Raw genomic sequence first — 13,805 nt, 5'->3', positions numbered from 1 at the left:
GCTTGTGGGGTTACTATTACAAGATCACAAGTAAAAATCTGGGAGAAATGTCCCAAAGAAATTCTCAAGACATACACGGGATGAGACTTGACTATAAACAAAGCTTTCAGCATTATACACATTAAACAAAAGCAAATTTATGAACAAAAATCAAATACCTATGTACGTAACAGGATGATAATACTGTAGTTCATTCTAGAAACACTGACCACTTTAAATTTATGAGATTTGGTGTCAATTTGAATTCATTGGTAGGTTCCCTTCACTTGAATCATAATTCAAATAATAATACACAATTTTTTAAGCCCAACATTCATAGCTACAATTAAAAGGCTACACATAATTAAAAGGCTACACTACTTTTTTTTATAAGCAAGCAAATCAAAATACTGGTAAAGTAATTAATGGAATATATGAAGTAAATAAAAATGGTACTACATACAAGAAAGAAATGAAAATCATGATCTACATAATGAAAAATATATGCAATCCTGTTTGACTGACCAAAATTCAAATTTCTTCCCACAATACATTATGTGTGTGCTAACAGCGCCTCCCTTACCCACACATGCAATCAGCGGAGCTTACAGTATTCCTTTGCGACGCCCGCTACGGGTTGTTCCATGATACGCAATGACAGGGTAAATTCGGTCAAACTGACTTCTAGAGAAACCCAGGATCTGCTCATTGTAAGCTTATTAAAGTTAGGATCATATTGATAGTATTTGGCCAAGAGAAAATTATTTATTACTAAAATTATTTATTTACAATTTTTGAATCTTTTTTAAAGATTTGAAATACACAAAAAATCAAAACAACTTCATTTCATTTTCAATGGTAGACACTTAACATAACTTATGCACTTAACAATTAAAAGCGCCATGCAAATGTATGGCATTGTTCAAAATTTGGCACCACCATCACAAGGGTATCCGATGTTCCATTTGGAAGAGGCAGGCTTTTCAATAAACATCAAAATTGATGGGTACCAATCATTTTGATACAGCCTGTATGATGGAAAAAATTATCATTTCATTGTAAATCAAAACTGACTTGCCTTGTCAACATAGTCACTTATAATGGTACGTCCTAATGCCACACCGCCATTCTTATTACCGCTATTTGATGTACCATCTTTTAAAAATTATTTTTGGCATATTTGTAATGTCCCAACTTAAACATACTGAATTACTTACTGTTTTTCTTACAGATTTATAGCAATTTGCTTTGAACAAATTATTAATAAACAAAATTGATTAACAAACATGCAAATTTGATTTAATTAAAATCTAGTCAACTGGACTTACTATTTATTGACTGGCGACGTTTCACATCATATCCTGGATGCTTCCTCAAGCCGTCTGATTTCGGCGGCGATTGGTCAGTGACCCATGACAGGGTCACAGAACTGGGACGTCACTGACTCGTCACCGAAAAATCAGACGGCTTGAGGTAGTAAGTCCAGTTGACTAGATTTTAATTAAATCAACTTGATATTTTATATACCTGGATGACTGAAAATATACACAAAATATAAACATGCAGATTACAATGCAAAGGAATTTCTGCAAGTTTGTACTATTGTGACCTGCTACCACAAAATGAGCATTAAGTCACAAGTTTGTAATTTTGAGACATCCTGGTTGCCGAGTTGATGTTCTTTGTTTGCCGTGTACCTGTACAAACCAGTAGTATGTCCTTGTGAATGGCCAATTGTACCCTCATTCACAAAGGACATACAGTACTATTAGAACAGGTGCCTGTGAAACAAAGAACACCAATGCAACAGCCAGGACGTCTCTACACTACCAACTTGACTTTATAAGCTCATTTTGTGGCAGTAGGTCACAATTTACTTAAATTGACACCAACCAAATATGTTAACTTACATTATCACTATTAGCCAAAATGATCTCATATCTGATGGCAAAGTTCAATAACCTCCATTCAACAAAGCATAGCTAAAACATTGACCTCAAATTGTGGTGTATGAGTTTTTGGTAACATACTCAAAGTTCATTCTATGCCTGTAGAAGCCTATTGGGGTTAAAGAACTGTGTACTGACAGATGAGCATGTTTGACATCCTAGTAATAAATTGATCTCAACTCCGATGGCAAAGTTCAATAACCTCCATTCAACAAGCATAGCTCAAAAATGACCTCAAATTTTGGAGTACGAGTTTTAATACCCAACACACTCAAAGGTCATTCTATGCCTGTAGAAGCCTATTGGGGTTAAAGAACTGTGTACTGACAGATGAGCATGTTTGACATCCTGTGTACGCCAAATTGATCTCAACTCCGATGGCAAAGTTCAATAACCTCCATTCAACAAGCATAGCTCAAAACTTGACCTTAAGTTGTGGAGTATGACTTTTTGTACCCAACACACTCAAAGGTTATTCTATGCCAGTAGAAGCCTATTGGGGTTAAAAGAACTTTGCATTGACAGATGTGCATGTATGAGATCCTAGTGACTGTAAAATGTCATCAAAATTACCTATGAGGGTAAGAGTTTTATCCTGGAGTTTTATAGAACTTATCAAAAATTCATTATCAAATAATAGTGTATCACATAATGACATACAATGTATCTACATGTATGTCTGAAAAATAGTATCATTTACAAAATATTATGGCTAAACACTAATAGTCGGTGGGGTTTAAACAATAGAATAATATTTCAAACAAAAAGTGTCACACCAGTGGCTCATAAATGCACCACACAACTCATCCTTGCAAGTTGCATGGCAACCTACTGTGCATGGGTACATCTTGCAAGTCAGCTGTACAAGAATTTACCCATAAAAAGTGGTACACTTGCAATTTTCAGTCCATCAGAAAAAAAAGCTGGCTATACGTATGCCACTGTATCATAATAATACTGAATTTCATTACAAATTGGGCATTAAAAGGCTGACTATTTCAAATGGTAAAACATGAAATCTAAGTATGGTAAAAGTGGAAATTTTTGTGCTACAAATAATTATAATGTTTCTTTTGTGTTAATAGGATTTAATATAAGGAAGCTTACAGATTTTAAATTTAAAACAGGCAAAAACATTTCAGAATTGGTAAAGCACAAAAAACTGAATCACACAGACATGTCCACTTTTACATTACAGCCGGGAACACTTTTACAGTGAATATATAATTTCAATGCAAGAATAACACAAATGGCTCCATTTTTCCAATGACATTATGAGCTTACAGCAAATAACTCGAATAAAAGACCTGCTACAAACCTTAATGTTGTAGTCTATAAAAGACTTATACATCCAGTGATGTACATGTAGCATCATACAGACACAGGGGGCATGTTTGCCCAATCAAAGTGAACATTTTGAAAAATCAATTGAAAATTGCAGATGTCCCCATAATCGGGCTTGGTTCCCCCAGCCCCATTGAACAAATGACTGATGCTACGCCACTTCTTACATCTTGTTATAGTCCATTATTACACCTTATAAATATTCATAAGCTAATCCTGCCAATTCGCTAGTCAATTTACGAATCACATTCCCAAGAAATAGTTTTGACAGTTTTCATTAGTTCTGTCAGAGTGATGTGTAATAAAACAAAATACTACATGTACATGGTTTGTATTGGGGAAATAGGTAAACTATTTTTCCCTCTGTACTAGCTGGCTATGAGCCTATATCACCCCTCACCTGGCAGGTTCATGTGATAGGCTTACCTTGCGAAATATAGTTTGCTATTTCCCCTCTAACCATGTAGTATTTGTATGTATACCATACTGCAAGTATTGAGAGTATTATAATAATAATCACACATACATGTAACTTGATAGTTGATAACGTATTATAGCCTATATAGGCCTATATTATGATCTTGAAACCAGGTGGTGGATGACATGCATTCCCTAAATTCAGTAAATTTTCATCGTCAACCGTGTAATTGAATGGGATTATTTTGAAATTTTAAAACGCTTGAAATATCACAAACAAATAGGCCTATGTTGATAAATAATATAAATACAAGATAAAACCGTTGGGGTTCGATAATGAACCCCACAAAACTAACCGAGTATATGGAAAATGCCATACGGCCGGGCGGTTTCACGGGTTGCCGGCTCGATCATGTCATCCGCCGCCTGCTTGAAACAGGATATAGACTGGCAACTGTTCTGGTTCTACAAAATACATGCATATACAAGTTTACATGTAGCAGACTACAGGATGGATATATCATAATGATTGGTACCCATCATCAGTATCCAGTGATCATGGACAAGACTGCATGTCTAATCAAAATGTATGCATCTTAAGATCCACCAGTGGCGGCACCAGGAATTTTTTTCAGGGAGAATCGAATTTCAGGGGGGGGGGGACAAAATCTGATATAGGGGAGTGATTTTTAGCTCTCCTCAGTTGATCATTCTCTCCTTATATTTGATTGTAAATGCTCTAAACAGCTCTCCTTGAAGGCTCCAGAAGAGCTATTTAATGTTCTCCTGCAAATTCCAAAGACAGTCCCTGTAATGGGTACCAATAATTTTGATACAGCTTGTATTGAGCTTCTGTCAGTCACCACCATGGACAACCCCTTCTAACCCCAAACAAAATTGTTTTTAGGCTGGCTAAGCATGGAATATTTAAGCAGGGAAGCACACAAGCAAGTAGCAATAAAGCAGCCAATGCTAACAACTTTTAGATACACTTTACAGCATAGGTATACAGGCATATTATACATAATACTAATACCCTTTATGTAGCAGCCTACATGTATCACTAATGACACAAGCACTCTTCATTATTTCAAGAAAAGAATTAAATTTATACCTTGCCAAAGAAGTTGCACGTTTTAATTGCCAAAAATACTGTGACACAAACAATTCATATTCGAAAGCTCATATCAAATATTAAGCACCACTTAAAAGTTAAAATATATTGTGCAAAGTCGACGAATAAAAAACCAAACACCATGTTCTACAGGCTGATTAACCATTCAAGTAGGTTCGGTCAATTGGTTGGGCAGTTTTAAAAGTTGTTTCAAATGACCCTAAAAATCTTTAAAATCATGAGAATCTGTAACAAAAATCACTCACATTTTTTTCAGTCAAAATCAAGTCATTTTCCTCAAAAAACAGCTGAATTTACATGCATACAGGAAAAAAACGCCCCAAAAGGCCCATAGAACAGGTTATTTGCCTACGTCCCAGCTACATGTACAGCTATTACAGGTCTATTATTTTCAATCTACCATATGTGGCTTTCCTGGCTAAGTATAAAAACTATATCAATATCATAACCAGTTGATGTTAAGACTCTGTCCATAGGTGTTCTGTGTCATACAAACATACGTAGGTCTCCTTTTTCTGCATTATCATCATAATAACTCTTAAAAGGAGAATTAGTTTTTTATTCTTTAATTCTTTATATCATTATAATTGTTGAATGAAATGTATTTTGCCATGTTTCCAGCACTAAAGTATAAATATCAATGATATAAATCTCTAGACTTGTTCTTATCTGCAACATATATTTATAACAAACAATATACCGTAAAGTCAAGAATATAAGCTGCGCACTGGCCAGTGGCCATATAAGCCATGAAGTAAATCACTAGTAAAGATTCAGATCAGCTACAATATACACATTCTCCTCCTATCAATGCATTATAGCTGCCTATACAAGAGCTGACCTTTTCAACCCATTTGTGATAGGAAGATTTACGTGTCAAAATATGTGCAGAACTTATAATTTTAATGCTCTGCGTGCTAAGCATAGACTTCAACACTAGGTCCAACTTTTCAAAATATCAAGATCTATCATAAGAACCACTGAACCAAAACTAGGCTTGTTTGTACTCATTTTAATGTAATTTTCATGCTGATTCCAAATATGGTTGTGAAAATTTACAATTCTGAAATTTTTCATTTTCTTTCTAAAAATGTGACAGTTATCGTCTGCAGTCGACACCCATATGGAGAGAGTTCTAGATAAGCAGAGATGACACAAAACATCTAAGGGACATTCATTGCAAGATTTCCCTTAACTCAATGTATGACTGCTGCAACTTCTCCTGTATCTTGTTGTTTTTCATGAGCTGCGATATGATCCCGTACTTGTTTGTGCTTCTCAGCAATTCTTTTTGCTCTATACTTCTGGCCTTGCTTGATAGTAATAAGTAGGGTGATGCCACAGGCGCAGGCAGTCACAATGTTGGTGTAGATCCTCCACAGATCACCTGCGCGGTGCATCTTGGCATCCCTGTGAAATAGACAAATTCAAATCACATTTTATTACTCAAACCTTAACAAAATTTTGAAAAAGCGATGAAAAAAACACCACCCTGTTCTACTGGTGGACGGACCTTTCAAGTAGGGTCGGTTGGTCTGGTGTTTGTTTTGTTTTTCTTGAGGCTAAAATTTAAGTTTCACCAAATCTGGAAAAAAAAATTTGGCCTCAAAACGGCTTATTTTACATGATTTTAGCCAAATTTTTAAAAAAGCGCAAATTCTGGGTTGGTCGGGCCTGTCAGGTGGGGTTTTTTTTCATCGCCTAAATAGGTGTTTCTCATACATTGTAAATATATTCCTCACAAACTATACATTGTATACTCATCCCTCCTGTGAGATACATACATAGTCAATGCTTATAATTTGCTACATATGTAATTTGAGCATTTTTGCCAGGGGAGGTGCTTGTAATCCGAGATGAATATAAGTTTGTGCAAAAAAATGTGTAAAAAGTGGACTTATATATTATAAGTACGGGGGGGGGGGGTAACTTTGATGTTTGTTGACATCAGGGGTGAAATTAAGTGGGAGATGGGAGCCGTTTGGCCCCAGAAACTCTGAAATGGCCCCTGGTTCCATCTCAATTTTAGTTGACCAGGGGACACTTTTCTCACAAAACTGGCCCCCTGGATAGTGAACTAAAATTATCAAATTACAAGCAAATAGTGCTTATTTAACTCATCCAGCACATCTTTATTTTTATTGGCCCCTTGGTAATTGGAAATGGCCCCTGGTTCTTCCAAATTTTGATGAACCAGGGGCCACTTTTTGCCAAAGTGGCCCCTGGTTCAAGCTCTCTTAATATTTTCACCCTTGGTTGACATAATCATTTCAATAGTTTTTTCCTGTAAAGGCTCCACAATACCACACCCTGCATTTAGTGGCCTTATTCTGGTTGCCATAATACCATGCCCTGTGTTTAGTGGCATCCTCATCTGTGCCATAATACCACGCCCTGTGGTTAGTGGCATCCCCATCCATGCCACACCCTTTGTTTAGTGAAATCCTCATTCCTGTACTTTAACATATCTCCTGTAACTAATTTAAATTGTATTGTGTTGATTTAATGGTGCAAAAATAAACTTGAACTTGAATGGAAGCATTAACCTTTTAAATATTTTGCATACTTACGACACTCTGTCTGGCACCTCTGCAACAGACTTGTAAAAACCCGTCATTACAAGCTTCCTCTTCTCATAGGGAGAGAGTAAGACATCCGTCAGCTTATGGCTCTTACCGGCTGTACATGGAGAAATAATTTACAGGGAAAAGTGTCATCAGAACATGTCCATCTTTGTGAATCTTACTCCAAATTCTTGCAGATTCAGAGGACACTGACAAGAAATTAATGTGATACAGACCAATCACTAAGGGGCTGTGCAATAATTATGAGCCCCCCAGGGGGTAAAATTTCCAAATGACATGCCAAATATTGCTTTCTAGCCTTTCAACAAGGCTTTGCCTAGGGCACCGTAGTGAGAGCGCCATCTCTCATTCGCTGTCGCGGCTTCGCCGCTCTGTCGCGCCTTCGCAAGGTCTTTGACAAAGACTAATTGCTTTCCCCTCCTCTCGACCTGCCAAAAATTGCTTGCCCCCCCCCCCCTCTCAGCCTGCCAAAATATCTTTGCCCACCCCTTTGCACATGCCAAATTTTGGGGATCCCAATTTGCAAACCTTGAATTTTTTAGAAAACCTTCGAAAAATTTGTATATTTAAGCGTTTCTGTTTTACTTTCCGTACAGTTTTCTTAAGATTTTTTAGAGTGTTTTATTTAAAAAGTGCCCCATGAATGTGTGATAAAAATTGCTTGCCCCCCCTCTGAATTTTACCCTCCCAAAAGGGCTCATAGTCATAATTATTGCACAGCCCTTAACAGGTAAAGTCCCAGCATCACCCTTTAAGGGGGTACTACACCCCTGTGGTAAATTTGTGACTATTTTTTCATTTTTCTCTAAAAATAATAACACACTGGTAACAAAAGTAATGTATATTATTGGGGCAATGAATCCAATTACTACACTGAAATTTCAGTGTCTCAAGACAAGCGGTTCAGTATATGTGATAGGAAATGAGGTACATCCTAGCGGTACCTTATTTCTTATCTTAAATAAGGAGCCGCTTGTCTTGGGTCACTAAAATTCCAGTGTAGTAATTGGATTCCTTGCCCCTATAATATATGTAACTTTTGTTACCACTGTGTTATTAGTTTTTGAGAAAAATGCAAAAATAGACACACATTTATCGAGGGGTGTAGTACCCCCTTAATGGACAATTGGTCCATGAAATGCAAGAGACGATACCGTTATGCACATACCACATATTTTTAGCATTCAGAGCACCGGGACTTTGCCTGTTGGTGAATGTCTGTATATTATTTTGTCTATGACACGGACAAGAAATTACAAACATGCAAATGGAATATCATACAAAATATCAGTGGCGGCACCATGGTGGGGGTCCCAGGGGAATTTCAGTTTACCTCACAGAAAATTCACTATTTTGGGCAAATATGGCACTATTTTGGGTGAAAATCATTCTGAATGACACAAAAATGCACCTATTTTGGTGAAAATTGCCCAATTGTAGAAAAATATTACTGATCTTTGCCCTCCAAAATTCCTGGTGCCACCATTGACAATTACATGTACATGTATCAACAATCAAAGCAATAATTTTGACCCTTTAATCTCAAACAAAGGTTCTACCCTCAAAGAGGAAGCCCTGCTAGAGCAGTTCTTCTGGTGTGAACCACGCCTGCCTGGATATCAAATTAATCAGTGGCAAGGTATTCTGTGAATTTGACAGGTGCTAATTGATGTTTTAATGTTATTGCATTAATTAGCACCAGTCAAATTCAACTTTGTTAACTTTGTCACTGATTAATTTGATAACCAGACAGGTTTGGTTCACCCTAGAAGAACAGTCTGGCAGGCTACGAAAAACAATCTGGTGCTACAACTAATATCAACTGGAATCAACTTATTGGTCTAATCCTAAGTCACAAGGTGGAGTACTGTATGTACACACTTAAAGCAGGACTTAAAAGCCATGATAAGTGATTTGCTCCAGAGCGACGCCCTCAATTTGTTTTTTAATGAATTTCATTTTTTAACTTGTAATGCCCAAGTTTTCATTTTGTTTCAAGTTTTCATTTTGTAATGCCCAATGGTGTACTTGAAATACTATGTAAAAGATTAAGCTGGAAGTACTTTACAGTAAAATTTTGTGCATGTGGGCTCATGTGTACATCATTGAATCAGTGCTGTATAAACTTTGTTGTACTCGTATTTATTTATAAATGTAATATTATGTCTAAGCACAAGCAGCATGAAGCACCACTGAATATGTAATATGATCGGCGAGCTAACACACATATTGTAGGCGCTGGAATGAAACATTCATTTTCTTCATTTTACGTACCTCATTTGTTTCAAGACTCAAAATTAAAAAGGGACAATGCGATCAGTGAAAAGTGAGATTTATAGGAATCTAGATTCTTTACACAAATCACTTATTATTGCTTTTTTTAGCAAGTGCAAAACATCTGAATTGCAAACCTGTTGAGAAATGAAATCAGTTAATGCATGCAATGCACCCAACTATTTTATATTAAAAGCTTGGTTGTACAAAATGATCAAAATGAGTAAACCACAGCAAAATATTGACAGGAAAATGCATGCACTTAAATCACCATTTTTCCTTACCTTGATCTGATTTCAGCGAATTGAATATGTATAGCGTACAGAGAGAGAAATAACAGGCAGTTAGCAGGTCTGGGATAAATGTTTATTTGGGGTGGGGTCAGGTGGGGTTATTGATGAGGTGTGATTATTATTTAATATTATTATTATTGTCAGTGGTATACTGGGTAAAATTTCCAAACGGGATGCAAAACTTACCAACTTGTTGCGACAAAAGCACAAGCAGTGTGTTATTCCAGTATTGTCTTTTATCATTTTGTTTATAAAACTCCAGTATTGTTTAGGTGATTCTAATCATGTATCTTTGACATCCCAGTATGGTTTCTTTGTTTCAGTTTTCCACCATTTTTCTCTTTTTTTTTGACATTTTCCCAATCTTCAGTCAGATTAGACTGCTGTGCATTCCCTTTTTGATAAACAATTCATACCATTCCATGCATAAAACACAACACAATAAATATCCCCAGTGACTGCCCTGCCCAGAGTTTTTCCCATGGATAGCTAGCTATTGGATCAGAACAGGTCATTGGTGCATTTTCTATGATCAGAGGGGGATTAGAGGGATGATAAATGAAAATGGTCTACTACAGTAGACTACAGTCAGATTGGACTTGCATGCTTTATTCCCAGGGCTTTATTATAGGTACATTGCTTTTTCCGTAGGAGGCGCTTTATGCACGGGGATATCCAAGGTGTTTGATGCTTTTTGCCAACCATAGATACAGGGCATAATTCAGTTGGTATTGCATAGCAGTTTACTACTCAATCTTGGCAAAATGCTATGCAAAATTTGTATTTTCATTTGCATGCAAAAGAATACAACAGCTATACAAATTTTCATCAATATCTGTTTTTGCTATACAAATGGCCAACACTAAATTAAGCCCTGCATAGATAGGTGTTAAATACACTCCATCTTTGAATGTGTTCCACATGCAGTTCTTTAACAGTTGAAGTGGTATTTGCCATATACAGTCATATTTTCACCAAGAATTTTCATCTCATTTTTTTGTAACGATAAATTTTCTTTAGTACGCTACAACATGGACACAGGTATGTTCGAACTGACAAGCTTGGCCACAAATTAAGCTTGTCACATGTGCCGATGGTATCATGGTTTAATAAAATTAAAATCTCAACTTTTTGGAGTAAGGGGATACTGTGGATCACTAACATGTAGGACTAGGGAGTGTTCATAAATACTTTGGTGGGGACACTGGGCACTGGAACCGGAAACTTTTTTGACCCCCCCCCCCCTTTCATAGACATGCAAAACCTATTGCCCCCCCAGTAACGCTGTTAAGGTTTCATGGATTTTCGACACTTCATACCAAAAATTCATACTAGTAATTAATTATCTACAAGGTATCTTAAAATGCATGTTACTTGTTACGATAAGCTATACATGTACAAACTACAATGTATGATCACTGAGAAAATAAGTTCTTGGCAGTACACAATGCTGTCAATGCAGCTATGTAAGCAATGTAACGCGACAACAATATGATCAAAACAATCAGCACTAACTGCTGTGAAGGTACCCAGGTCTTGTAGTTTTCATCTAACAATAAACAAATGTACATCACAGTATCACTTTCGCCTGTGATCTCTCCCCACGGGTATCCAAGGGTAAGGGTATATCACTATATGGAATGCTGTTGTCCTGATGTAGTAATTTATAATGTGCGCGGTGCGCAAAAATTATTTTACAAATGCTACCAATTTGGTTCAAATCACAGGTTGTTAAATTGTATTAAATAGTATTAAAATGGACTTTCAAAATGCTCAATTGGTAAAAACTAGAGTTAATACCCGTATCTGATTATTAAGCTCGATATGCCCGTATGCATAACAGCAACATAGCCGGAGCCCACATGACCTTTGCCCTCTGTTTGATGACCTTTGACCTCGGATGACATAAATTAATTAATTTTGATGACCATTTGTTTGTTTATTTATTTATTTATGCATTTATTTATTTATTATTTATTAATTAAATCAATTAATTGATATAGTTACTTGTGTCTTCATTTAATGGGTTAATATAACACCCACAGTGGAAGACATTGGTTTTATAGCAGGAGTTGGTATTGTGCAAGGCCAGCTATTTATAGATTAACAGAGAGGGCATTCAGGGTGCCATGCCATGGTTACTGTGGATTTTGGATAAAACAAAAAGAAATCACATTTTAGCCGATTTTGAGCCCAATTCTTTACCGATCTCAACCAAATGTGACCTCTGCATTCCCCTCACATCAAGGATTCCACCCACCGAGTCGGACCAAGTTTAAAATTTGACCTTTGACCTTCGATTTCGACCGAAGGTAGCTTATGACACTCAGCGTATTTTTCTCCATCCCCAGCGAATTTGGCCAGGCTCGGATCAAAACTGACGGAGCCTTTTGCAACCTTTGACCTTCGACCTCGATTTGACCAAAGGTAGCCTAGGACACTCCCCATATTTTGCTTGATCTCCCATATGAATTAGGCCTACAGCCCAATCGCACCAAGTTTAAAATTTGACCTTTGACCTTCGACCTCCGATTTCGACCGAAGGTAGCGTAGGACACTCCCCATATTTTCCTTGATCTCCCATATAGCCCAATGGGACCAAGTTTAAATTTGACCTTTGACCTTCGATCACCGATTTCGACCGAAAGTAGCTTAGGACACTCCCCATATCTTCCTCGATCTTCGGTATGAATTCCAGCCCAATCGGCCCAAGTTTAAAATTTGACCTTTGACCTTCGACCTCCGATTTCGACCGAAGGTAGTGTGGGACACTCCCCATATTTTCCTTGATCTCCCATATGAATTACAGCCCAATCGGACCAAGTTTAAAATTTGACCTTTGACCTTCGACCTCCGATTTCGACCGAAGGTAGCGAGGACACTTCCCGATTTTCCTTGATCTCCGTATGAATTACAGCCCAATCGGACCAAGTTTAAAATTTGACCTTTGACCTTCGACCTCCGATTTAGACCGAAGGTAGCTTACGACACTCCCCGTATTTTTCTGCATCCCCCGTGCGAATTTGGCGAGGCTGGCATCAAAACTGACGGAGCCTTTGGCACACACACATACATACAACATTAGGCAAATTATAGTAAGATGTGCATGAAGCGAGCCAATTTTTTTTATCAATACTGAAAAAACTGTTTTGATCGCGCCTTTTATAAAGAATCAAACTTTTTTGGCCTCCCCCCTTTTGAAGACCTTAAATTTTTTGACACCCCTCCATCATCAGCCATGTCTGCAGCGGGGTCTGCAGCCCCCACCAAAGTGAACACTCCCTTACAATTTTTTTGCATCAAGTTCATCCAGACTTTTAAATAGTATTCAAGACATATTTCTCACCACTTGAAAAATGATGGTCATCCTCAGACCTCTTTGCAGCTTTTGCATCTTTCCCATCTGTGGAAGGTTTGTCCGTCACAGTGCAATAAGTGGCTGAGGTTTGTGCACGTAGCTTGGTACTCAAAGGGAAGGCTGTTTTTGCCAAGGTGTACGTGCTGACATCATTCCCCGCGTTCACTCCAAAATTGCTCCTGAAAACTCCATTTGGTAGCCTTGATCTCATGCGAGAGACGCATCTTAATACTGCAGGCGATACTTGCATCATGTTGCACCTTTTAAATGTCAAATTTGATGGAAATTTAATGATGAAATTGCGAATTTTATACCACAGACTTCTTTCTCACACTCAGCAATCAGCTGCTCAATTATATATTTCTGCCAGGTGCGTGTTTATCAAAACATCAACAAAATATACCCAGTGTAATGTCGCTCCTTTTGATACATTGCATTAATACAGACTACATAAGTTAACGTAAGCCAGCA

General features: G+C 37.3%; 1 protein-coding gene across 1 annotated transcript; it reads right to left on the bottom strand.

Annotated features, from left to right (window-relative positions):
- Window positions 1-4,124: 4,124 nt before the first annotated feature.
- Window positions 4,125-13,706, bottom strand: LOC140140987 (uncharacterized). Its single transcript, XM_072162761.1, has 3 exons — window positions 13,323-13,706; window positions 7,395-7,503; window positions 4,125-6,234 (listed from the first exon to the last, which is right to left on the bottom strand). Exons 1-3 carry the CDS (start codon window positions 13,585-13,587, stop codon window positions 6,021-6,023), a joined length of 588 nt encoding a protein of 195 aa, XP_072018862.1. The 5' UTR covers window positions 13,588-13,706; the 3' UTR covers window positions 4,125-6,020.
- Between the last annotated feature and the right edge of the window lie 99 nt (window positions 13,707-13,805).

This window comes from Amphiura filiformis, chromosome 19 (assembly GCF_039555335.1).
Source record: "Amphiura filiformis chromosome 19, Afil_fr2py, whole genome shotgun sequence".
Classification (NCBI taxonomy): domain Eukaryota; kingdom Metazoa; phylum Echinodermata; class Ophiuroidea; order Amphilepidida; family Amphiuridae; genus Amphiura; species Amphiura filiformis.
This window is presented reverse-complemented; position numbering and strand designations above follow the sequence as displayed.